Source organism: Paroedura picta, chromosome 1, assembly GCF_049243985.1.
Source record: "Paroedura picta isolate Pp20150507F chromosome 1, Ppicta_v3.0, whole genome shotgun sequence".
Lineage (NCBI taxonomy): Eukaryota > Metazoa > Chordata > Lepidosauria > Squamata > Gekkonidae > Paroedura > Paroedura picta.
The window spans coordinates 31,299,882-31,323,661 of NC_135369.1; the positions used below are offsets into that span (position 1 = coordinate 31,299,882).

A 23,780-nucleotide genomic window follows, 5' to 3' on the forward strand; every position below is an offset into this window, starting at 1 on the left:
TACTTAGAGTGTAAATCACTCATAGGGGGATGGGGCAGGGAGAGGAAAGATGCAGGCACAAATATGTTTGGAAACCGTGTTTCGAGGCGACCAGTGCTCAAGTACCCAAGGCAGTCTGGCAACCTGCAGCAGGAGGGAGGAAGACAGGAACTGGAAAGGTCTCCCACAATTCCTAAAATATTCTGAGGCATGGGGTGGGGGTGGAGTGGGGGAAGATTACATGTGTAACTCCGGTTCATGCACTGAGTCACATCACTCAAGATCAGTCAAGAAGGCAAGCATGAAATCCAGCTCTTTCCTCTGAACCGATTCCACCACTACCCCACCCTCTTCGAGGTTTTAACAAAATGCTAGAGGTGATCAAAGATTCAGACCTCTGGGAAGGGAGCCAAATTACATCCCAGCAGCCCATAATTTATCCCAGGGCAAAGACGGCTTCTTGTGGCAAGGAACAAGCAACGGAGTCCAACAATGAACAGCCCCCAGAATCTTAGGCTGTTTCTTGCAATTACCTTCTCTACTTTTTAAAAAAAACGCAGGAGCATTGGCAGCCAAAGTGCAGCTGGGATATTTTTTTAGGAAAGGGAAGAAAAATCTCCATGATAGAGTCATAGTACCTCTACTGGCATAAAAATCTCCATGATAGTGACTGTATCATCTCAGGTTGCAGGTGAAAGTGCCAAATATCTCTATGTGCCTCACATGGAAAACATTTTCCTGCAAAGGAAAAACTAGCAAGGCAGTGACAGGCTCTGACATGAACATGTGAAGAACCTCTGACCTGACTCAGATCCTTGTCCTCTCAAGGTCAGAACTGCCAGCTCTCCAATGTCTGTGGCCTGCTACCTGAACACTTTAAATGGAGGTGCCAGGGTTTGAACCAGACACCTTCTAGATGCAAAAAGGTTGCTCTCCCACTGAGCCAGGGCCCCTTCCCCATGTTAAGAACATAAGTACAGCCATGCTGGATCAGACCAGCATTCTGTTCACAGCGTGGCCAACCTGCTGCCTCTAGGAAGCCCACAAACAGGATGACTGCAAGAGCTTCCATTTGTCTGTGCTCCTTAGCAACTGATTTAAACAACAAAACTGCCTCTGGTACTTGGAGGAGTATATATCCCTCATGACTAGTGCCCATCATTAGCCTCTTCTTCCTTAAGCTTCCATGGGCAGGGTGTTTCAACCATAGCCTAGCATTACAAAATGCAGCTCGAAGTGGTATTGTCCATGAAATGACAGTGTTATTCAAGCCAGTGGTCCCCAATCTTTTTATCACTGGGGACCGGTCAAAGCTTGACAAAATTACTGAGGCATGGGGGGGGGGGTAGTCTTTTGCCGAGGGATGTCGCCGCCACCTGAGTCCCTGCTCCACTTGCTTTCCTGCGCCTCTGGGGGGCGCTGCCAGCAGCAGCTGCGCAGTGCCATGCTGTGGGGGAGCCCCAGCCATGGCGGCCGCTGGAGAGTTCCAAAGGTGAGCCGGCAGCAGAGTGGCAGGGCAGCCCCAAGGCAGCAGCCGGGGAGGAGGACGAGGAGGAGCTGTGGCCCGGTACCGACTGATCCCTGGACCGGGGGTTGGGGACCGCTGATTTAAGCCATGTCAGCTGGATCCTGGTTAATGTGAGGATAAAACAGAAATTTTACAGCTAAATGACCTCCCTTTGCAATAATACTTTCTCTTATCACTTGTTCCAGCTTGCATTCACATGGATGTGTGAATGTACCGTGAACCTCATGGCAGGGCCCAGTTTGTGTGGGAATGACTGCTGAGTGGAACGTACTTTCAATGTTTCTGCATGGAGTGCTATAGGGTGGGGAGCTCTCTCTGTAACTATTCAATTCGCAGGGCAGCCTCTCTTCATTTATGCTTACAAACCACCACAAAGATAGCCCTGAAGTGCTTTGGTGAAATTCAAGGCAGTGACAAGCTGCAAACAAATGATCTGCTATGCTCCAAAGTGCTTCTGCAGGTGTAACACCTGATGAAATCTCAGGAGTTTGTGGGATATGGTATGGAGAAGGGAACACGGTCTTTTAATAACCTTTATTGAGAGCCAGCATGGCATAGTGGTTAAAAGCAGTAATCTGGAGAACCAGGTTCTATTTCCCACTCCTTCACCTGCACTCAGTTGGGTGACCTTGGGTCAGACACAGTTCTCTCACAGCTCTCTCAGCTTCACCTACCTCACAGGTTACCTGTTGTGGGGAGAGGATAGGTAGGCAATTGTAATCCACTTAGAGAATCCTTTGGGTAGTATCCCACTGTAAAAATCAGTGTACACCCTCCCCCCCCCCCAAGCTCCTCTCCTTGCTGCTTGGATGTTTGCTGAACTCTGAATATTTTTTGAAGCTGCTAATATTTACTGTATAGAGTATAACTTTGGTGCGAATCACTTTACAAACCCTCTTTAAGAGGTGATTTAAACAATGCTTTAAAACAGACAAAACCAACACCCTCCCCCACATCTTGACAGTCTGACAAGGTCTAGAGACCACAGGTTGTAGGCCTAATGTGCCCAGGGAATTGTAGATATTCATATGCAACATGCAAATGCTAGAAGTGTCCATGGGAAAATGTGAGAACCGGGATGCTCAGGGTCAGAGGAGAACACAGGCATCGTGGGCATTTCAGAATTTGATAAACAGTGGGATACAGTCATGAGCCTCTTGTGGCGCAGAGTGGTAAGGCAGCAGACATGCAGTCTGAAAGCTCTGCCTATGAGGCTGGGAGTTCAGTCCCAGCAGCTGGCTCAAGGTTGACTGAACCTTCCATCCTTCCGAGGTCGGTAAAATGAGTACCCAGCTTGCTGGGGGGTAAACGGTAATGACTGGGGAAGGCACTGGCAAACCACCCCGTATTGAGTCTGCCATGAAAACGCTGGAGGGCGTCACCCCAAGGGTCAGACATGACTCGGTGCTTGCACAGGGGATACATTTACCTTTACAGTCATGACACAGAGTGTTGGACTGGATGAACTGTTGGCCTGATCCAACATGGCTTCTCATATATTCTTAAAATTAAAAAATATGCAGAGTGAGGTAGTACGTTCTTAACGACCTTTTCAAGGGCACACGAAGCTGTTATCTGGAACATTTTTCTTCCCACATGACAGAAACCCATACACAGAAACAATCCTGCGGCCAAGGTAATTTAACATGGGACAGTTCTTAATAAGAATTTTTCACAACGCGATTTCCTTCACAGGGTTGGATTTAAGTACAATTCTGACGCAAGCAGAGGAGACTAAAAACACACATACCAAAAAAACACAACACCCAAACCAAACCATGCTTTCCCTTATGGGAAACATCTTGAACAAACAAGTTGAGAGACCTGTTAAATTTACACTTGTTTAAAATAAAATATACAGTCAAGACACTTTCTTTTTTGCCTTGTTATCAGAAATTTTCACAAGGAGGGGAGGGGGAAGGGACCCTGTTTCCTAAACAAGGAGTGACCCACTTTTGCCTCTCTGTCCGCACAAGTTGTGCGGGAGAAGACTCCTGCCCCGCAGACGTTCCGGCCCCCTGTTTGAAGTCCAGGCAGTCGGGAGATGGTCAGTTTACGTCTCTTGATCCGAGGACAGGAAGAGGATGCGCTCTCAGTGGCCATGTGCTCCGCTAAGATAAGCACAAAGAGTTCTGTCCTGGGAGCCTTATCGGCTTTTCCGGCTACTCTCCAGCACGGTCACCACACCAAGACTGGCAAGGAAAGCTTTAACTCATTTGAGTGACCAGGGCGGAGGGGGAGGGGGAGGGGGGGAGATGACGAGAACACAGGAATGAAAAAAAGCAAAAAAGCTTCTTTTTCTTCTTCAAAAGAGGGCTTTGGAGTTTCTTGCAACTGCCTGTGCAAACAGAGGAGACATTCCTCTCCCAGCCCACAAGAGACATGCTCTGCTCCCTAGGCTAGAGCCCTTCCAGGGAGGTGGAGGGTCAGCCCTGCTGAGTGATTTGGATGGGCGACCATCAATTAATTCTAGTACTGCCAAACAGAGACAGGCAATGGCAAACCGCACCTTGCCTTGAAAACTCTGTGGGGATGCCATAAGTCGGCTGTGACTTGATAGCGCTTTGTATACACAGGTGATTTGCCCCACTGCAGCTCAGACCCCCAAAGAGATGCTGCCAGTCACAGGAGACAGTTCTTGATCTTGGTAGAGGAGCACTCTGGCTCTGAACCAGCCAGAAGTCCCTCTCCTAGGTCCCAGTCTTAACAACGCTGTTCCTGGTCTGTCCTCCATTGCCTTATGTTTCTCTCATACTCCATTCAGAGAGCCAGTTTGGTGTAGTGGTTAGGAGTGTGGACTTCTAATCTGGCGAGCCAGGTTCGATTCTGCACTCCCCCACATGCAGCCAGCTGGGTGAACTTGGGCTCGCCACGGCACTGATAAAACTGTTCTGACTGAGCAGTGATATCAGGGCTCTCTCAGCCTCACCCACCCCACAGGGTGTCTGTTGTGGGGAGAGGAAAGGGAAGGCGACTGTAAGCCGATTTGAGACTCCTTCAGGTAGAGAAAAGTGGCATATAAGAACTAAATCCTCCTCCTCCTCTTCTTCCATTCACCATTTATCTTCAGCTTTGCATTCAGGTGTGTAGCATCCCTAGTGAAAAAAATCTGTTTCAAACCTAGAGATCACCCCAAATTTGTCTTTGTCTTACAAAGCACAGTGTGCATGGGACTAAATGAAGTGCTTTCCTCTCTATGCCACTTCAGTGGCTTGGCAGGAGGAGCTGTTCATGAGCCCTCTGCTGCAACAGAGGGCCAGAGAGTGATCTGGTGATGTCTAGGGTCCAGACTTATTCCAATGGGCCCTTTAAAGCGTCTTAACTCTGGCCTGAATCCCCGGTCTGAGCAATCTTCCTTCCAGCAAAGAACTCTCTACCTGGACCCACTTCCTGGAATTCCAGTTCCCATTCTAACCGGCTTCGCAGTCCAATTATTCATAAGGTCACCTGAATGCCAAGTTTGTCTACCTTATTTCATTTCCTTCAGAACACCAGCCTTGTAGTTCTTCAAGGACTGGTATCCTGATTCTACACTGTGAGCCCGCATTTATAACATGCTTTCAGTTGAGCTGTCCTTTGTTACAGGTCAAAAACTTAACCTGGCATGCAGGGCTGCAGCTGCCTTCAAACACAAATGGGCTACTGGGGGCAGCTGTACTTTAGCTCTTCCCTACTTAACCCAGGATTTTACTAGGAAGCCCTCAAGGCCCAGGCTAAACTAAGATGCCACCTGCACAGCCTTCAAGACCCAAAATGTTCAAGTAGACATTCCATAAGGCAAATCAGGTCCCCAAAGGGGCCCCACAGAGAGATGCTCTCCGTGCTTTTGCCATACCACTGTGGAGTTGTCCTTCCCATGAGATCTGGAAAAGTCAGAGAGAAGGGTGGAGCAGAATCGCCACCATGTTATCTGCCCTTAGGGTTCACAATAAGGCAAACTAGAAGCCCAGAAAAATGAAGACACTGCCTCTACGAAGCTGGCATTGAAATCATTTCCGCAATTAGAAAAAAAGAGGATGCATTTTCAGAAGGGCTGTATTGTCTGGATGAGAGAGGCAATGTTCTCTCTTGCTCCTCTAGTGTCTCCTCACGACAGCCCTGTGAAGTAGGTTAGGCTGCATGCCCGTGATTGGTCCAAGGTGACCCAGCAAGCTTCCAGGACAGAGCATGGATTCCATCTTGAGTATCCCAGATCCCAGTCTGACCCCCTAACCACATCACCACACTGGCTCTTGATGTTTCTGTGTGATCTGGCTGTTTCCCCTCCCCCCTTTTCCCAATGACATTCTGCTACATCCCCCTTTAGATCTAACTCACAACTACCTGAACGTCTTTCCCTTCTATTGCCTGGTGCTCAAATCCCTAATTTTTTTTGGGGGGGGGATTGCTAATCTGGGATAGAAGCCATGGTGTTGGTAAGGCCCCAACAGGTTTTCTTGGTCCCAGTCCAGGAGGCTGTATGGCAAATCCAGAAGAACACATTCTTTTTATGCACACTCTGCTCCATCAATCATGAAATTTAGGTACATGAAAAACTGCCACTGTAGGTAAGGTGAGGCTACGATATTATGTTTTAGCACTGCCTTGAATGTATTGCTGCCTGCCCTTATGAGCACAGGGAAGGAACCCCATTACCCCTGCTCCAGTATTTAGAAGGATGCCCAGAAGGAAATGTGACACATCCTTCTGTTTGTCTTTCTGTGGGCTAAGCACGATTCCTTTAACTGTTCTTCGTATGATTAGCTCTCTAGGCCCTTTATCATCCACATTAAATGGTTAGTAAAGCATGTAAACTGGGCAGATGTATGCAAACTAAACAATTTCACTGACTCACTTAATTACAAACTCCTTTGGCCCAGAGGATGAACAGCTCTGTTCATACCTCTGCAGGTCAATTCAGTTGGTGCAAATTCTAATATCTGCCTATTCCTTCCTAATATGGTGAAGAGCAAAACAGCATAGGACTAAAGGGGGGTAGCTGGAGAGCAAGCAATGAACTGGTAAGCTTCCCCTTACCACCATGAGGTCTAGAAACTTGATTTTTAACAATATGTCACTTTTCTGTTTTGAGGACTCCCCTGAAAAACAAAAACAACAACACATCTTAATTTCTTGACAATCTCTCCCCTTAATCTCATTCAGTTTGCCAACATTTTATAACTTTTTAAAAAACCTAGCCTCTCCTGGGCTTGAGGGAGCTTCCCAAATCAATAAATTGCAATAATAAAATCAAGGTAAGGATTGAACAAATCCAGCATACCAAAACCACACACAGCACACTTCTCAGCAAACAAATCAAGAGCAAGGAAGTGTCCTTCAGAAGATTAAAAGGAAGCAATGGTGATAAGCCTCTTTGGGGAGTTTGTTCCACCAACACCAGACAAAATCATGAACCACAGTTTGTTCAATGAGCCTGCGGCATTCATAACCTTCTGTGCTACAATTATGCCATGGCTCAAGATCCTGGCTCTTAGGGGAAGCATGCAAATGCAATCTGCGGTTTGCACATAAGAACAAGTTGCGGATTGCCCCTAAACCAGAAGCCTAATTAGACTGCCATGTGCAAACTTGATCTCCAGCTTTCACAAAACAGAAACCCAAGGTCAGTTTTTAGGTCTGAACTATACCTTTATTGGAGGAGGTAGACAAGCACCCCTGACCTGGATAGGACAGGGCAGACCGTTCTCATAAGATTTTGGAAACTAAGCAGGGTGGACTCTGGTTAGTATTTGGATGGGAAACCACAAAGGAAGTCCAGGGTCACTATGCCGAGGCAGGCAATGGCAAACCACCTATGCTGATTTCTTGCCTTGAAAAACCTATAGGGTCACCAGAATTTGGCTATAACGTGATAGCACCTTGGCTGCCATCACCAGACAAGCAGTCAATAAATCTTACCTACTGGCTGTCCTCCGCTGACATCACAGAATGTTTGCAAATGACACATGTATGTGTGCCTATATCAGGTAATTAAAACAATGAGCGGAAGCCATGCTCAAGCATTTCGCTCGGGGGTAGTCACACTGTGGCCCTCCAGATGTCCATGGACCACAATTCCCATGAGCCCCTGCCAGCATTCCATGGACATCTGGAAGGCCACAGTTTGACTACCCCTGATTTCGCTGATACGGGAACTGTTCTGCTAATGCAGTCTTTCTCAAGTTTTTTTTACCACTGAGAAACCCCTGAAACATTCTTCAAGCTTAGAGAAACCCCAGAAGTGGTGCGATCATACAGAATATGGTTGGGAAACATAGCTGTGTACATGCCCACCCAGGGCCCCTCCCCTTCCCACCCCCTCCAGGCCTTTCATTGGTCATTTTGGGAAGGGTGGGTGGGTTGACATGATCACATAAGGTCATATCACCTGATAAATGTTTAACAACTGTACTATCTGTTCCACATAATATATTTCCGGTAATGGCTTGGAGGAGGAGCATGTCTCATGGAAAGTGCCACTCAGCGCTTAACACCCACTCAGGGTGGCTGTCCCGCCCCTGAGCGCCTCCTCCTCCAATTGCCTTGCCTGTCTGTCCAATGGCCAGTCAATTGCCTTCCGTCCCCCACCCCTGACTACCCCCTCCTCCTTCCACTTCCCTTCGAAGCTGCAGATCCCTGCTGTATGAAAGCTGCCCCTGAGTTCCCTTCCTGGGGGCCTCCAACCTGCAGCCTTTCCAGGTCCTCGGGGGAGGGAGAGGCCATCCACAGAGTTCTTTCTTACACACACACAAACACACACACTCCAGTGTCCATTGTATTCCTGAATGCAATAGGCTTGGCCCCTAGTATATATATAAATAAATAAACCCTTCCAGGGCTGTCAAGGAACCCCAGGTTTCACAAAACCCTGGTTGAGAAAGCCTGTGCTAATGGCTACACTCTTCCCCTCAATAAAAGAAAGCTGCCTTTGACACGAGGCTCATCTCTTGCAACAACTGCAGGCTCCTTTCAGCAACAGAAGGAACTGCCCTTATTGAATGCCAGCCCAGCATCCCCCAAACTGAATTTTATTTAAAGGATTCTTCTTTGCTAGTGAAGCTTTTGGTGGAGGCATCACTTGGGAAGAAATTGGGGTCACTGTGGGTAGACAGGTAGTTGTGAGTTCCTACACTGTGCAGGGGGGTTGGACTAGGTGACCCTGGAGATCCCTTCCAACTCTATGATTCTATCACAGGAAAACGATGTTGCATCATTCATTAAATTTTTCTGCCACTGATCTGGCACATATATGTTTACGTCTAGATGCTGAGAGTCCAGAACAGGAAAAAGTTTGGAACGTGAGCCAAGAAAACTGCTCCAGAGAGAAAAGCTGTCCAGTTTTTTTCAGGCAGGCATTCTCGATAAGCAACAATCAGCAGGAGCTAGCAAGGCATGTGTCTCCTGAGACCTGTAAAACAAACACAGGCTGGCTGCAGGAGGCGAAAGCAGCTTCAGGGTGGTGGAGATGGTTGTGTGCATGTCACCGTCACTACTTTGGCTAAACCCAACACCCGTGATGGCTTTATGAAAGAACAGCAGCCAAAATCCGCCCGATCTGAAGGGGTACCATCGAGCAAACTGATCCAGGAGCTTCATAAAACTGAACTTTGAATGAACTTTGCTGCATGCTTTGTACCAGTTGTGGATAATGTTGAAGTTGAAGAAGAAGAAGCTGTCATGACAATCCCCCTCCCTACAAGCTAAAAATTTACTTCCTTGATTGAGATGAGAAGCTATACAAGCATTGCTTTGCAGCTGTGGATTCCCATCTGGTGGTTCACCATAGGCAGAGCCAGGTATTTGTCAGAGGTGAGTTAAGAGTTTTTCTTTTAATGTGTTTCCCTAGCACCTGACCAAGACTTCAGTATAATTTTCTTCAAGCGCTGATCAAAATGAATGCAAGTTATCCTAAATTTATGCAAACTGGTCATGTTAATTAAAATGGAACCTCCATGTTCAGAAGCAATATGCCTCACATGTTGCTCTGGACGTTCCCTGGTGTGGATATCTCCTCTGCTATGGATTCACTAGGAGGCCTTGGGCAGGGCTGCCTTCTCAGTCTGATCACACGCACTCCATCTGTCTCCATCTGGCCAGCATGTACGTTGGGGAGTTGCCCCCCCCCCGGCAGTGATGATGTTGTCATGCTTACACAAAAGGCAGAAGCAGAGCAAGAATGTGATGTTGCTGGAAGTAAAACTTCAACAACTCAGACATTTTTTTTGGGGGGGGGACATCTAACAACCTCAGATGAGCCACAGCCCTGGAATCTGTGGATGCCCATGCTTTCACCAGCTCCTATACACAAACTGGCCAATTTGACCAGGTCCATCTCTTCTCAGCTATACCTCCCCACATTCCTTATCTAATTTTAGACTGCTGTAAACTTCTTGGGGCAGTGACTTGCCTGACTCTGGCCCGATGGTACCAGCTATACCTTTCTAGAGCACATCTGGGAAATGTCTCCTGACCTGACAGTTACCTTCAATAGCCTTTATGAAAGCAAGCCAGTTACAACCATCACTTTACCAGAACACTGCAACCTCGAACAAGAACAGCAATTAGCAAAACCTCCTCTCTGTCAGCTTGGGCAACATAATGCCGGGTTGACAAGTTAGATCAGCTTTTCAAAACCATAAGCCAGCCTTTCTCAATCTTTTGACCGTTGAGAAACCCCTGAAACATTCTTCAGGCTTCAAGAAACCCTGGAAGTGATGTCAGCAGGACATACCTCCCTGCCACGCCCCCAGAAGTCACATGCCCAGAAGTGACATTACCCAGACCCTCCTTCCGGATAAGACATCATCCTCCATCACCCCCTCCCATTCCTCCAATGCCAGAAATGGCCCAGTAGCCTATTCCACTGGTCTGGGAACAGGGCTGGGAAAGGCATTTGCTCCTCCATAGCCCCCTGCAGCCCCCCAACGCAGTTAAGTTAAAATGTGAATCCTTACCTCTCTGGACTCCAGTTGCCATCAAGCATGGCAGGCCTCAGCCAACAAGGATTTATATGACCAGGTCCCTTCCCCCTCTGGTGCCCTTCAGGCCCACATAATTGGCCATTTTGGGATGGGAGTAGGCTGACATAACCATATATGGTCATATCACGTGATATTTTTTGAAAAACTTAAATATAAAAAATAATTAATTCCCATGCAATTTACAAACCCTTCCAGGGCCATCAAGAAACCAGAGAGTTTCATGAAACGCCCCTTGAGAAAGTCTGCCATAAGCCAAGCACCACACAACTTCCTTCCCCCTTTCCTTGGCACCAGATTTGGAAGACTGCGGCCCAAGCTTTCTTTTGAAGGAACAATGCTCATTTTATCTAGATTTCCACATTTGTGTCAAGGTGGGGCGGGGGGACGATAGCGGGAGAGGGGCAACGTTGCCAAATGTGAATAATGCCTCCCCCAAGAAAGTCTTGGAGGGTTCCCCCCCTCCAGTAATTAATGTGCGCTGGGCATTTCCAAACACTTGACAGGAAGTGGACTAATGTGCCCTCTCTTTAAGAAATTCCGGGCAACGATTCTGAAGAAAATTTAGGCTTGATTGAGCCCATAAATTACAGGGCATCAATGCTATACGGCCATTGCAAGCTCCTTACACAGAAAAGGTGACAATTTGCCAGGCACTCCCTGTTGTGCAATTCCCTGCTTGCTTTGCTGGCTTATGTGACAACGGGTTGCCAAGTACAGAACCGAATCTCGGGTTCTGTCAGGAGACAGGCCACAAGGGGTCAAAGAAAGGTGGCCCAACAGGACCAGGGGGGGTATCACATTCTCAGGTAGGCAGAAGGAATGTTGAAAAGTGGCTGCCATAGAGCAGGAGGTGAAAGGCAGGTGATGCGATCTAAACAGGGTTACCAATCTCAGGCCAGGCCTGGTGTTCTCCCAGAATGACAAGTTTTCTCCAACCTTTAGAGATCAGGTCTCCTGTACGAAGTGGCAGCTTAGGGGGATGAGTTCTATGAGCTCCCTCCCTTTCATTCTCCAGACACTGCCCCCCAAATTTCTTGGAGTTTCCCAACCTGGAGTTGGCAACCCTAGGAAAACAGATAGGAGCTTGCATTTTGAAGGAAGCTGGTGGGAGGGGAGATGGATACCAGGGTCCTCTCCCATGAGATGAATTGCTCAAGCTGAAGAGTAAATCCTGGGGCTTTATAGGGTCTCCTGGAACAGGATTGGTCCTTGGGATCAGCTGACTAAGGCCAAGACAAATTAAGACCTGTCAATCCCACAAAGTCACCAGCCGCAGAAAAGGACCAACAAGAAGGCTCTTCTCTCTTTGTTGTACAAATTGTCTGGCATCAGTATCTTTTCCCCAAAAGCCCAAAGGAGGTCTGGAGTTAGCTACTGATGAAAATTATTATTATTGAAAACGAGAACAAATCCAGACCTTGTACAATAAAGAGAATTTACTGAACAGCCTTCTCGTGGGTCCTTTTCTAGAGGGCTCCCTGAACAGCATTACACTTCAGGTGGAGAACAGACACCAGAGCATGGCTGCTAGGGATTTCTATTTCAGATCTTCCAAGGACACAGCGGAAGTAGCAGTGAATAAGAGCGCAAAGCTGTGAACCAGGAAACCCCTGGTTCAAATCTCACCGCAGCCAGAAACATATGAGGTCGTTTCAAACAACTCCTTCTCTCCCAACCTGCCATCTCCAATGCCAGGAAGACCATGGTGAGTCAGAACAATAGAACAACATTTGGCAGGTGTGAGTTTTACTCTGGTTAACATTCCCCACCCCCACTCTGCCCGAACCTCTTTCCCACCTGCGTCTCCATCTTTCAGCTACGCCACTTCTGGACCTCAAGTACGATGCTCTTACCCATTATGTTGACCTCCAAATTCCCACCTACCCTGAGCAAAGCTCAGAGCAGTATTCCATCCTCATGACATACCCAAGATGTAGATTAGGCCATAAGAAACTTGCCAGTCTCTGCAACTATAAAACATTTATTTTAACTACAAAATATCTGGCCGTGCTCCTTGGCAGGAAAAAGTCTGCTCGCCCACCCAGCAGGAAAGCCCAGGTTGGTCAGCTGGGAAAACCTCCCCAATGCAAATACACCAGTTTGGTGTAGTGGTTAGGAGTGCAGACTTTATATCCACTTTGATTTGATTTGCTATTCTTTTGCTTTTCTTCATGTATTATTACCAAATTCATAATATCATTGGCACCAGGCAGGCCTAAAGTCTAAAATCTACACCTACAAAAAATAAATAACTGCATCAAACTTTCTCATAAAGCATTCAGAGAACAGTGATGCCATAAAACCCCTGCATGATCACTCCATCTAATCCAGTACCCTGTTTCCATGAGCCGGACACGAAAAACAAACTTTACTCTGCTTGTCTCCACCCCAGAAGTTCCCTGCTCCAGAACATGGAGGTTTCATTTGGCCACCATCACATTACTACTTGCTGATGTAAGCTATTTGCCATGGGGCGGGCAGAGCTGGGGATAGTAGGAATGGGAGAAAATGGGCCTATTATGGACTATTGTGACACACCATCTATCTTGCTTTTATCTGGTTATGTGCCATGCTCTGTTTTATATACTGTAAATTATGGGTTTTTATATTTTATTATACTGTGAGCTGCCACGAGCCAGATTGTCTAGGAGTGGCGGGAGAGAAGTCAAATAAATAAATAAATAAATAAATAAATAAATAAATAAATAAATAAATAAATAAATAAATAAATAAATAAATAAATAAATAAATAAATATCTGTCATATTCCCTCTTAAAATTATCCTGTCCCATCGGAGTTTCAATGCGGGGTCAGATTTCTCCTGTTCCTGGGTGCTTTGAGATGGAGGTGTTAGTTAGCCGGTGAATAGGGAAGACATTCTGCAAACATTCAGATGCATTCTTTTGCAGTTTCTCAGTACGAGCCAAGACTGAGCTCTGGTAAAGAAAACTACAGTTCTGGGCTCAAATACAACCCCAGAGATAACTTATGGGCACCATCCACCATTAACAAGCCGATAAGCACTCCTGACTGCCTTCATCACAGGGTTTTTGTCCTCCATGATTTTTCCTTCTGTAAAAAGCAAAGGCAGCAAAAAACGGGGAAGAGAGAGAGAGAGAAGGGGGAAATAAAAGGGGGGAACACATTGCAAAAAAGTAGTAATCCAGCTTTCAGCCAAAGCACAGCTAAAAAATGACTAAGTTTTCTTGATATATGAATTTGTGGGGAAACCATTTATCAACGCGGCTGTTTACCTCCGCAGAGGAGTCCCTCAAGCCGAAGAGTTGTGTCATTCCCCTTTGACTGATTAATTAGCCAATCAGGGGACATTTTTCACTGTGAGGCATGATGGGTTATCCCAGCTAATGTTTGGTCTCTAATGGCGACACATTAGAGCCAACTCGGCTCTTTTTGCCTATCGAAGTGACCGAACGGGAAGGCAAGATGATAAATCAAAACCAACTTCCCCCTCTCAGTTTTGCTTTGGTCTCTAACAAAACCCCCAAGGAATGAACAGCTAGAGGGAAGATTCTTCACCAATGCGGGGGGGGGGGGGGAGCAGAAGAAATAACCTGCAAGGTCTACAGTGGCCCTGCACTGGCTTCTGTGCAATGGTTACATTTCTTCCCCTCTTGATTAACACAGTATCTACATACGAAGCAACAGTGCATCAATACTCGGCTTCTTTCTTTCCTAAGGACTCCCCCCGCCCCATAATGTCAAATGCCAGGAGGTTCCCCCAAACAACACACTGCTGAGGAAATGCTCTTGTGACTTAAGACTGCACCTGTGCAAAGCTAAGGGGGTGCCGTGTCTGATATTTCACCAGAAATGCACACTGGTTGTGAGTGCACCCTAGTGTGTTAGGCTGCAGGCAAGGGGCCCATGAGAAAGGAGGGTCTGTGGCTCAGGGGTAGAGCATCTGCTTGGCATGTGGAAAATCCCAGGTTCACTCCACTGCATCTCCAGTTTAAAGGATGGGGTAGCAGGTGATGTGAAAGACCTCCACCTGGACCCTGGAGAGCTGCTGCCAGTCTGAGCTGAAAATACTGATCTTGAGGGACTGATGGTTAGATTCAGTAAAAGGCTACTTCGTGTGTCACGTGTCAAGCCACAACAGTGGCATTGTATCTCTGCTGCCCTGCTGCCCTCACTAAGCCTCTAGGTAAGCTGATACCTGCTCTTTCCCCGCCTACAACCTTGAAGACAAGCTTCATTACTTTCATCCAGCAACAAAGTTTTTCCTGGTTTTATAGCCTTTAGTACATAAATATTCCACATGGGACTGAAAATGTTGGACAGTATGCAAAAATTCTGTACACGGAATGCCTTATTTCCCCGCACTCAGAAGTTTTTGCATCACCCCATCTCATAGCTCCTGGGACCCACACAGAAGGACAGCTGTGTGAGCTAGAGGGGTTGTAGAGATGAAATACGAGGTAAAATCTCCCCTTCCTTTTCCGGAAGAGCAACTCCACTGTGGGGTCCATTTCATCCCCATGTCCCCCTTCACCCTAGGCCACTGACCCTCATGGCCGTTCCTCTGCACGGATCCTGCAACCTCAGGAACAATAATTCCAGAGATCGGAAAGGGAGATGGCAGGTCCAATAGGGGAGTGTATAAATCCATCAATAATGAAGACATAAGAAAGAACTGTAGGGAAACTGTGCCTCTGGCCCACGGAGGGCAGGCTACTGCCTGTTACATTATGTAACATCATTTTGAAAGCTTGACATGTTCTAATGTCAAGATCTTTGACGCAATTACACACCTTGACCAAATGGCAACCAGAGTCAATGGCTCTGTTATTTTTCTCCCCACTCGAAATGGGGGGGAGGGAACGTGGGTGTCCATATAGGAATGCTGGCTTAATGGTAACTCAGCTTCAGCAAGGCATCCCCTTGCTCCTAATTCAAATATTTCTTCAATAAAGGGACCTCTTTCGCACCAAAGAGTCTGCCTGTGAGAAGTCTGATGAGGCTCTGATACCTTCTTTGGATCTTTTTCCAATTTGCAGACAATCGTCCAGCACACAAGGAACGCTCCGCTGTTGTGCACAAGTACGTCGGTGTGTGCAAGTGTTGGAGCTCACAAACATCCACAAAAGCAGGGTTGTCAGCAAACCTATTTTTAAAACTTAAGAGGGGGAAGAAAGCCAGTAGGTGGAACAAGCACATCCCACTGGAACTAGAGCTGAGAAGCTTGCAGCCCTAGAGGGTTCAGAATTTGTAGCCTACCACACCTGTGGACTCATTCAGCTTCATTCAATCCTGTCTTGTACTCTTGTCAAGCCAAAGCATTTTCCTCTGGCAGCACCTCTGTTCTCCATCTCTGGTTGGTGAATGAGCTGATGTCTTGCCTCTGAACCAGGGCATTGGATCATTTAGCCTCCTGCTCCTTTTCCAGTCTTAATGACCCCACCCCCACCCCAAAGCTACTTTCTAGCCCTCATGGTTTCAGCCATGAGGGCTGTGTGGTCACAAAATGCCAACATAGTTTTCAGAGCCAAATGAGCAATGCCATTAATGACTACCAGGAAATCTGAGTTAGAGGAGGAAACTGGAGAGAGAAAAATACGCTAGTGATCAGGAAATTGCTAAAAGCTGAGAGAAGCAGAGGGACAATAATCAAATCTGACTAAACAAGGAAAGGAATCACCTCAGAAAACAGAAGGTGGTGACGTTGCTTTGCAAAAAGACGTTACAGAAGTTACATCTTGCTGTCGATTACAAGTGGGAAAGGACAGCTTTTCACTACGCCAGCTGTACAAATAGCATACATCAAGAGGGTGCCTTAAAAGGAAAAGGGGGTTGTTGGGTGTGTGACACCTTATTTTAAGGGTTCCTTCCAATGTGTGCCTCCTTCCCTGGTGAGGCCGAGCAATACCCAACTCACATTAGTCAGTTCCCCAACTGCAGTCCCTTTCCCAAATCTCTGACTCTTTCAGGAACCCTTTTGCCAGTGATAAGGCCTGGTCAGGAAATACAGCTGGATGGAGGAAGGAAATAGGGAACAGAAATTTAAAATGTATATTTTTAGTAAAAGGGGAGGGGGGAGGAGTTCCAGGAAGTTCAACCAGATAGGAACTAAAGGAATTTGTTTTTCTGCCTCCTGGGCTTCGAAGTGAGGACATTTCAAGGCAAAGGAGAATGAGGGAAGCCACATAATGAATTCCCCGTTCTGGATCTGGGGCGGCTTGGGACCCCAAAGCAGGTCTCTGGAGAGCAGTCTAATGGCCAATCAATATTTTCAGTCGCTTCATTGTCTCCCCAAGTAAACTGCCGACAATTCCAATTTAGTACGCATGAAAAGGGCAAGCCATTGTTTTGCTCTCTAAGAGGGGGGGGGGAATCAAGGAACAGACAGACCCCTCTGTGGTTTTGCTTGGCCACAACCATTGTCTGAAATAACAGAAGCCTCCGAACTGGAATAAGCTCAACGTTTGCCCAAGAGCAAGGGAGTCATGCGGCTTTTGGAAAGGGATGGAGGAGCATGGAGGGGTATTTCTTGGCTGTTTCAACCTGGGAAGGGGAAGGAGAGGGAGGAGACTACTGCACGGAATCAAAGCTTACGAATCAGGTTCTGGAGTTAATCCTAACAAGCGGTGCCAAAGGGAGCTTTCAGGGGCACTGGGTGGGGCCAGTGAGTCATAGAGACAGTAGCAGAGCAGAGCTTTGAAGCGGGGGTGTACCTGATCCTGCGATACTCAAAGGGCTTAAGCACGGCAGGGGAGGAAACAAAAATGGAGATGTTTTACCGGCGCCTAGGATACTTAATTAGAAAATGTTTACACTGCCTCTCCGGAACCCTGTTTGTGGCAGCTTAGACCCAGAAACAATACCATAAAATCATTATAAGCTATCGATATCAACACAAAAGGAGCCATTAGAAACAAGCCAGGGATATGAGAACAGCGTAATGCAACCACTGAGCCCCCTAAAAAATATCCATAGAGCATAGCATAGAACAGCTAGAAAGATAGAGCCCTTTGTCGAAAGCCTGAGTAAAAAGAAATGTTCCACCCTGGCACCCGGAAGAAAGTACACTGTCTGCCAGGCAAGCCTCAAAGGCAGCCTTTCTCAGCTGTTTCACTGTTGAGAAAACCCTGAAACATTCTTCAGGCTTTGAGAAACCCCCAAAGTGGTGTGATCATGCAGAGTAGGGTTGGGAAGCATAGCTGTGGACATGCCCACCCAGGAGCCCTCCCCTTCCCACCCCCTCCAGGCCCATCATTGGCCATTTGGGAAGGGGAGGGGCAGGTCGACATGATTATATATGGTCATATCACCCATAAATATATTTATATAAATTAACTCCTATTTCTCCAGGAAACCCATCCAAGGCTGTCCAAAATCTTCAGGGCTTCACAAAGCCCTGCTCCAAGGGAAGGCATTCCAAGAGTGAGGTGCCACCACTGAAAATTCCCTGTCTCTACATGCTCCCACCTGCCTCTGAAGAGTGGGACACAGAGAACAGGTTTAAAAGCCAGTCTGGCTGAACAATACAGGATATGGTTGTTCAAATACTTTGCTCCTAAGCACTTTGAATCATACCTGGAAACAGATGCGTGGCCAGTGCAAATCGTTGAGCATGGGATGATAATGATTCCCATAGGCAGCTCATGATAATAGCAGAGCCAGCTTTTTATTTTAAATCCTGTCCTGATTTCATTATCTTTGCTAGTTTTAAGGAACTGCAGGAGATTGGCACTATTATAATAATGCAAGAGATATGCTTTGTGTAGTGGTTAAGAGCCTCTAATCTGGAGAACCAGGTTTGAGTTCCCACTCCTCCACATGCAGCCAGCTGGGTGGCCTTGGGCCAGTCACAGTTCTGCTAGAGCTCTCTCAGCTCCACAGAATGTCTTGTGAGGTAGGCGATTGTAAGCTCCTTTGAGACTAATTCGGGTACTAAAAAGTGGGGTACAAAAACCCAGGTGTTCTTTTTCTGTGCTTTTAGGTATTGAGAGCAGGGAGAATCAAGATTTCTGCAGATTTTCTAAAGTTCTGCATTTAGGTAGGAAAAACTATATACACCAATATAGGATGGGGGAGACTTGTCTTGGCAGTAGCATGTGTGAAAAGGATCTAGGAGTCTTAGTAGACCATACATCGAACATGAGTCAGCAATGTGACTCGGTAGCTAAAAAGGCAAATGGGATTTTGGGCTGTGGGAGGCGATGGTACTGCTGTACTCTGCTCTGGTTTGGCCTGGAGTACTGTGTTCAGTATTGGGCACCCCAGTTGAAGAGGGATGTAGACAAACTGGAGTTGAAGAGGGATGTAGACAAACATGTCCAGAGAATGGTGAGGGGTTTGAGGAAAGGTATGAGGAAAGGTTGGGGGTGCTTGGTCGGTTTAGCCTAGAGAGGAGACGACTGACAGGGAATCTGATACCCATCTTCAAGTATTTAAAAGGCTGCCATATAGAGCAGTGGTCCCCAACCTTTTTGAGGCTGGGGACTTGCGGCAGCAAGGAGGGCAATTGCCCGGCCACGCATGCACCATGTGCAGCCGAGCCACGCATGCACGCATGCGCCATGCGTGGCCGGGCTTCCCTCTCCCCCCCTTCCCACAGTAAGAAGCTTGCTGGGCCGCAAGCCTGGTAAGTTTCTTACTGCGGGGGGGGGGGGGGGAGAGGGAGCCGCGGCCCGGTGGTTGGGGACCACCGATATAGGGGATGGAGCAGAGTTGTTCTCTCTTGTCCTGGAGGGACAGACCAGAACCAATGGGATGAAATTAATTCAAAATAAATTCCGTCTAAACATCCGGAAGAAGTTCCTGACAGTTAGAGCAGTTTCTCAGTGGAAGAGGCTTCCTTGGGAGGTGGTTGGTTCTCTTTGGAAATATTTGGAAATTTTTAAACAGAGGCTGGATAGCCATGTGACGGAGAGGCTGATTCTGTGAAGGTTCAAGGTGGCGGCAGGTTACAGTGGATGAGCGACAGGGTTGTGAGTGTCCTGCATAGTGCAGGGGGTTGGACTAGATGACCCAGGAGTCCCTTCTATGATTTATGTTTTAAAGATATATTGCTACGCATTTTCATCATGGATGTCTGTTCAGAAAAGCAAAGGAGAGCTCCTTCTCCCTTACGGTGGCCTTCCTGTGGAACTCTCTTTATGGAAAACACAACTGGTTAAAGGAAATTCCGATATGCCCAGGTCCCACTGGAATGAGATTGTAGCTGCTGTCAGGATTAAGTAAGCAGCCAAGCAGCCTCTGGATAAGGAGAGGAGGAGGGATAGAACCAGTCCCTGGGCACAGCAGAGACTCTCTGAACCCCGATTACTGCAGTGCTTTGAGTTGAGAGATTTAAAAACCAAGTCAGGCCATTAACAAGTTATATGAGTGGTGGCACAAGTTGTTCCTCACCTGGCTGGCCCACCTAGCGGTGGCTTTAGGGAAGCCTGAGTCAGTCAGCATAATGGCAGAACCCCAGCTTCTGACAGACAGCAGCACCCTGCCTATCTGGACAGGAAGAGATACAGGCCTGTTCTCTCCCAGCACTTCCCCGCTCCTGCAGGCATGACAGTGACACACTCCAGGATTCGAGAGCGAGGCGTTTTAGTGCCAAGCAGCAAGGCACGGAAGAGGGCTCAGAGATGCAGGAGGAGTGGCATGGAGCTGTGATGTGGAAGCCTGGCCATCAAGCATCACGGCAGCTCTGAGGAAAGAACCCAACCTCAGGCAATAATGAATGGTCCACAGCCTGTCTGCACACAGGGAAGTACAGGACCATGAGTGCTCTTCCAAAGGTATTACACCCCCCAAAAAAGGAGCACAACTTTGGGAATTATGGCATCCATGTTGACCTTACATTTTTCTTCGAACAGGTAGTTTTCATGAATAAGAACACGTCCTTCTCTGTCCCTCTCCAATGTCCAGCTCAGCATGCATGAGAAAGACCTCCACTGTTGCTAAGCCAGAGAAAATAGATTATCATCACCTATGGCTTCTCTAAGGCAGTGGTCCCCAACCCCTGGGCCAGGGACCAGTACTGGTCCGTGGATCAGTCGGTACCGGGCCGCGGCTCCTCCTCGTCCCTCTCCCTGGCTGCTGCCTCAGGGGCTGCCCTGCCACTCTGCTGCCGGCTCACCTTTGGCGCTCTCCAGTGGCCACCATGGCTGGGGCTCCCCCTTGGCGTGGCAGTTGCTGCAGGTAGTGCCCCCCCAGCGGGCGGCGGGAAGTCAGGGGGGCTGGCAGGAAAGCAAGTGGAAGAGGGGCTCAAGCGGCGGCGACATCCCTCGGCAAAAGACTACTCCCCCCCACCTGGACCTCAGTAAAATTGTCAAGTGTTGACTGGTCCCCGGTGATAAAAAGGTTGGGGACCACTGCTTTAAGGTGTGTGTGTGTGCGTGCGTGTGGAGGGGGGGACCTGCTACAGTGGCTGCTCTAGGAACAAGATCATGGACAAGATGCAGTTTCAAGAACACCGTAGTGTCAGATGAAGCTCTCTACTCACGATGTGTGAATTCTGGTATAAGTTTATGAGTCTGGGGCCAAATAACACTCCTAAGTCAGCAACCAGTCCTCAGGCTGGTGAACCTCAAGAGACAGCTTAGTGTAGTGGTTAACAGTGCTGGCCTCTAATCTGGAGAACTGGGTTGGATTCCCCACTCCTCCATCTTGGGCCTGGCACAGCTCTCTCAGCCTAACTTAATGCACATGGTGTCTGTTGTGGGGAGAGGGAGGAAAGAGAACAGGAGATGGATTTAAGGCTCCTTTAGGTAGCAAAAAAGGGGGACAACCCCCCCAGCTTTTCTTCCTTTTCAGATGAGCTTCCATTCTTGCCTGAACAGCATATGAGCTCTCTGCTCATGGCTCTTAGTTCCCATGAAATTTCCTTGCTTCAGCCTTCCCTTCTTTCTTATCTACTGGGTAATAAGTTGGCCAGTGCCCCCACCCCCAAAATAAATGAAGATCTCATGTTACGGGGGTGGGGGGAGAACAGTCATGTTCTTCCACCACTCCCCAAATTAACTGAGCTTCATTTCACGTTTAATACATCCACTATTCTGCTATCTGTGGGAAACAGAATCAGCATTTCACACAGCAGTATTTTCTCTCCTCCACAAAAGAGGGAAAAGCAGCCAGTGTGCTACTGGCTCCTCTCAGATTGGTCACCGGAAAAATCAGCCAAGGAAGCCCGTCTGCTTCTCCTCCTGCTCTTAGTAGTGGATTCATACAGAAGGACTTTCTCCATGTATACAACACCTTGGGGAAAGCTGCTCAAACCTCTGGCTCCTCCACCCCTTTCTTCAAAACAGAGTGGGAAATGTTCTGGTAAATTCCAGACAACTTTTACCAGTTCCTGTTGACTCGTTAATTCACTGATGTCCACCTACTGAACTGAAACGTACAGGCCAGCAAGCACTTATGCGAGTACAGTCTTTAAAAGATTATCTAGGGGTAGTCAAACTGCGGCCCTCCAGATGTCCATGGACTACAATTCCCATGAGCCCCTGCCAGCATTTGCTGGCAGGGGCTCATGGGAATTGTAGTCCATGGACATCTGGAGGGCCACAGTTTGACTACCCCTGGATTATGCATTCATGCCCCCTGGACCAATCCCCCTAACATCTGTTAATTAAACATTCCCTGGTCTCTCATCTTTACAATTAAACTCAGCAGAGGCGGGGGCTACCCTGCAGATCATTTAAAAAGGACAGTGCAAGCAGAGAACAAAGGGAACAGCTCTTATTTATTTAAAACATTTATATCCAGTCTTTCCATCCAGTTAAGGCCCTTAAAGTGGAGTCCAACTAAATAGACCTTTCAAAGCAACTTTAAAAACACTACAGATCTACAAAGCCAACAATTTAAAACAAACAACAAGGAGGATCGGCAAGGAAATGCCAGATGAAACAGAAAAGTCTTCATGCCCTGGCAGGAGACGGTCATCAAAGGGGACCGACAAATCTCCCTGAGGAAGGAATTCCATCATTTTGGTGCCACTGTTGAGAAAGGCCCTTTTTGAGGTTGCCCCTTTGTCTAGCCTCAGGGGATATCACCAAACCCACCACTCTTCCTGCCAAATCATAAACTGTGCTTTGCTGCCCCAAACAGAATATCATTAATATCAAGATCCGTAAAGCCAGAAAGTCAACACAGAAAACCCTTGACTGCTATGGTTGGGAAGGAACTGGATTCTGCATAGTAAATATGGGAAGGAATCGGGGGTAATCTGAAATGAAACAGTTACTATAAAATCAATTAGCATATGAGAAACAAATACAGCACTGTGAAATATGTTGAGGCACAGATTTCAATCATAGCTTAAGTGAAAAGTCTTGCTTCTCCCAAACAGAAGCCCAATCACATACCAGGGTTTCCTTGCTCTTCTGGCGTTTCCCAAAAATGCAGGACAAATCATCTTCACTTCGGGAAGAGAGATCTTTTCCTGAAGAGAGTGAGGGAGAACAATTAGCCGTGGTTTTTTGAGGAATATAGGGCAGTTAGTGCAGAAGACAGATGGAAAGAGCTCTGCAAATTTCCCAAGAAAGTAACAAAATTGTGGGCCAAGACAGCAGTACTTTTGTGTGGTTCACATTCAATTCAATGGGATTTGTTGGGCAGAAATTACGGTTAGATCAGCCCCTTCTTCTGTAACCCATAACACTGAAGAGTCTATGTTTCTAAGATAAAATACATTGGAATAAAGATTTTTTAAATACATTATTTATTTTGTTTGAATTAGGTATGAAATGCAGCTGTTTCTCAGTCCCTACACTGATTCTCCCCCAATCCTCCATACCTTCCACCCCATCTTGCCCACTTAAGGTAGCCTATATCCCCACTGGGAAGGGACACTGTCATTTCTATAGCCTGTTTAATACCTAGAATATTACTGAGGCTACACATACATATTAAGAATATATGGGATCTCCTTTACAGTTAGATGTCATCAGGAATCCAGAAAACTACTCAAAAAGCTACTCAGCACCACTTTTGAGCTTTAGCTGCCTCTATCGTACCTTTAGCAAATTTCACATAATGAACCCGCTTCCGAGAGAACTTGGATTTCTCCTCAAGATTAAACCTTTTCTTCTGCTCCCCAGATGCAGGCTCTAAAATACAAACACAGAACATTGCATGAGACTAATAAAGGCCTGGAAAAAAGGGCAATCGAAAATGACCATGGCTCAGGAGAGCATCTGCCTTGCAAGCAGAAGGCCCCAGGTAAAATTCCTGGCATCTCCAGTTCAAAACATAAAAAAAAAAAAATCAGGGAGCTCACTTGACCTCAACCACGGCTAGAGCATTCTCCATCCTGGCCCCCACCTTGTGCAATAAGCTCCTAGAGGAGATCAGGG

The 23,780-nt window shown here is 47.2% G+C and overlaps 1 protein-coding gene across 2 annotated transcripts in view; it reads right to left on the reverse strand.

Annotated features, from left to right (window-relative positions):
- Window positions 1-23,780, reverse strand: part of PINX1 (PIN2 (TERF1) interacting telomerase inhibitor 1) — a 59,243-nt gene that overhangs the window by 22,185 nt on the left and 13,278 nt on the right. For both annotated transcript variants that reach the window (XM_077332256.1, XM_077332263.1), the window contains exons 5-6: window positions 23,442-23,534; window positions 22,791-22,867 (exon numbers count right to left, since the gene is read on the reverse strand). In XM_077332256.1, coding sequence (XP_077188371.1) covers window positions 22,791-22,867; window positions 23,442-23,534 — 170 coding nt within the window. The remainder of the gene's footprint in view (window positions 1-22,790; window positions 22,868-23,441; window positions 23,535-23,780) is intronic.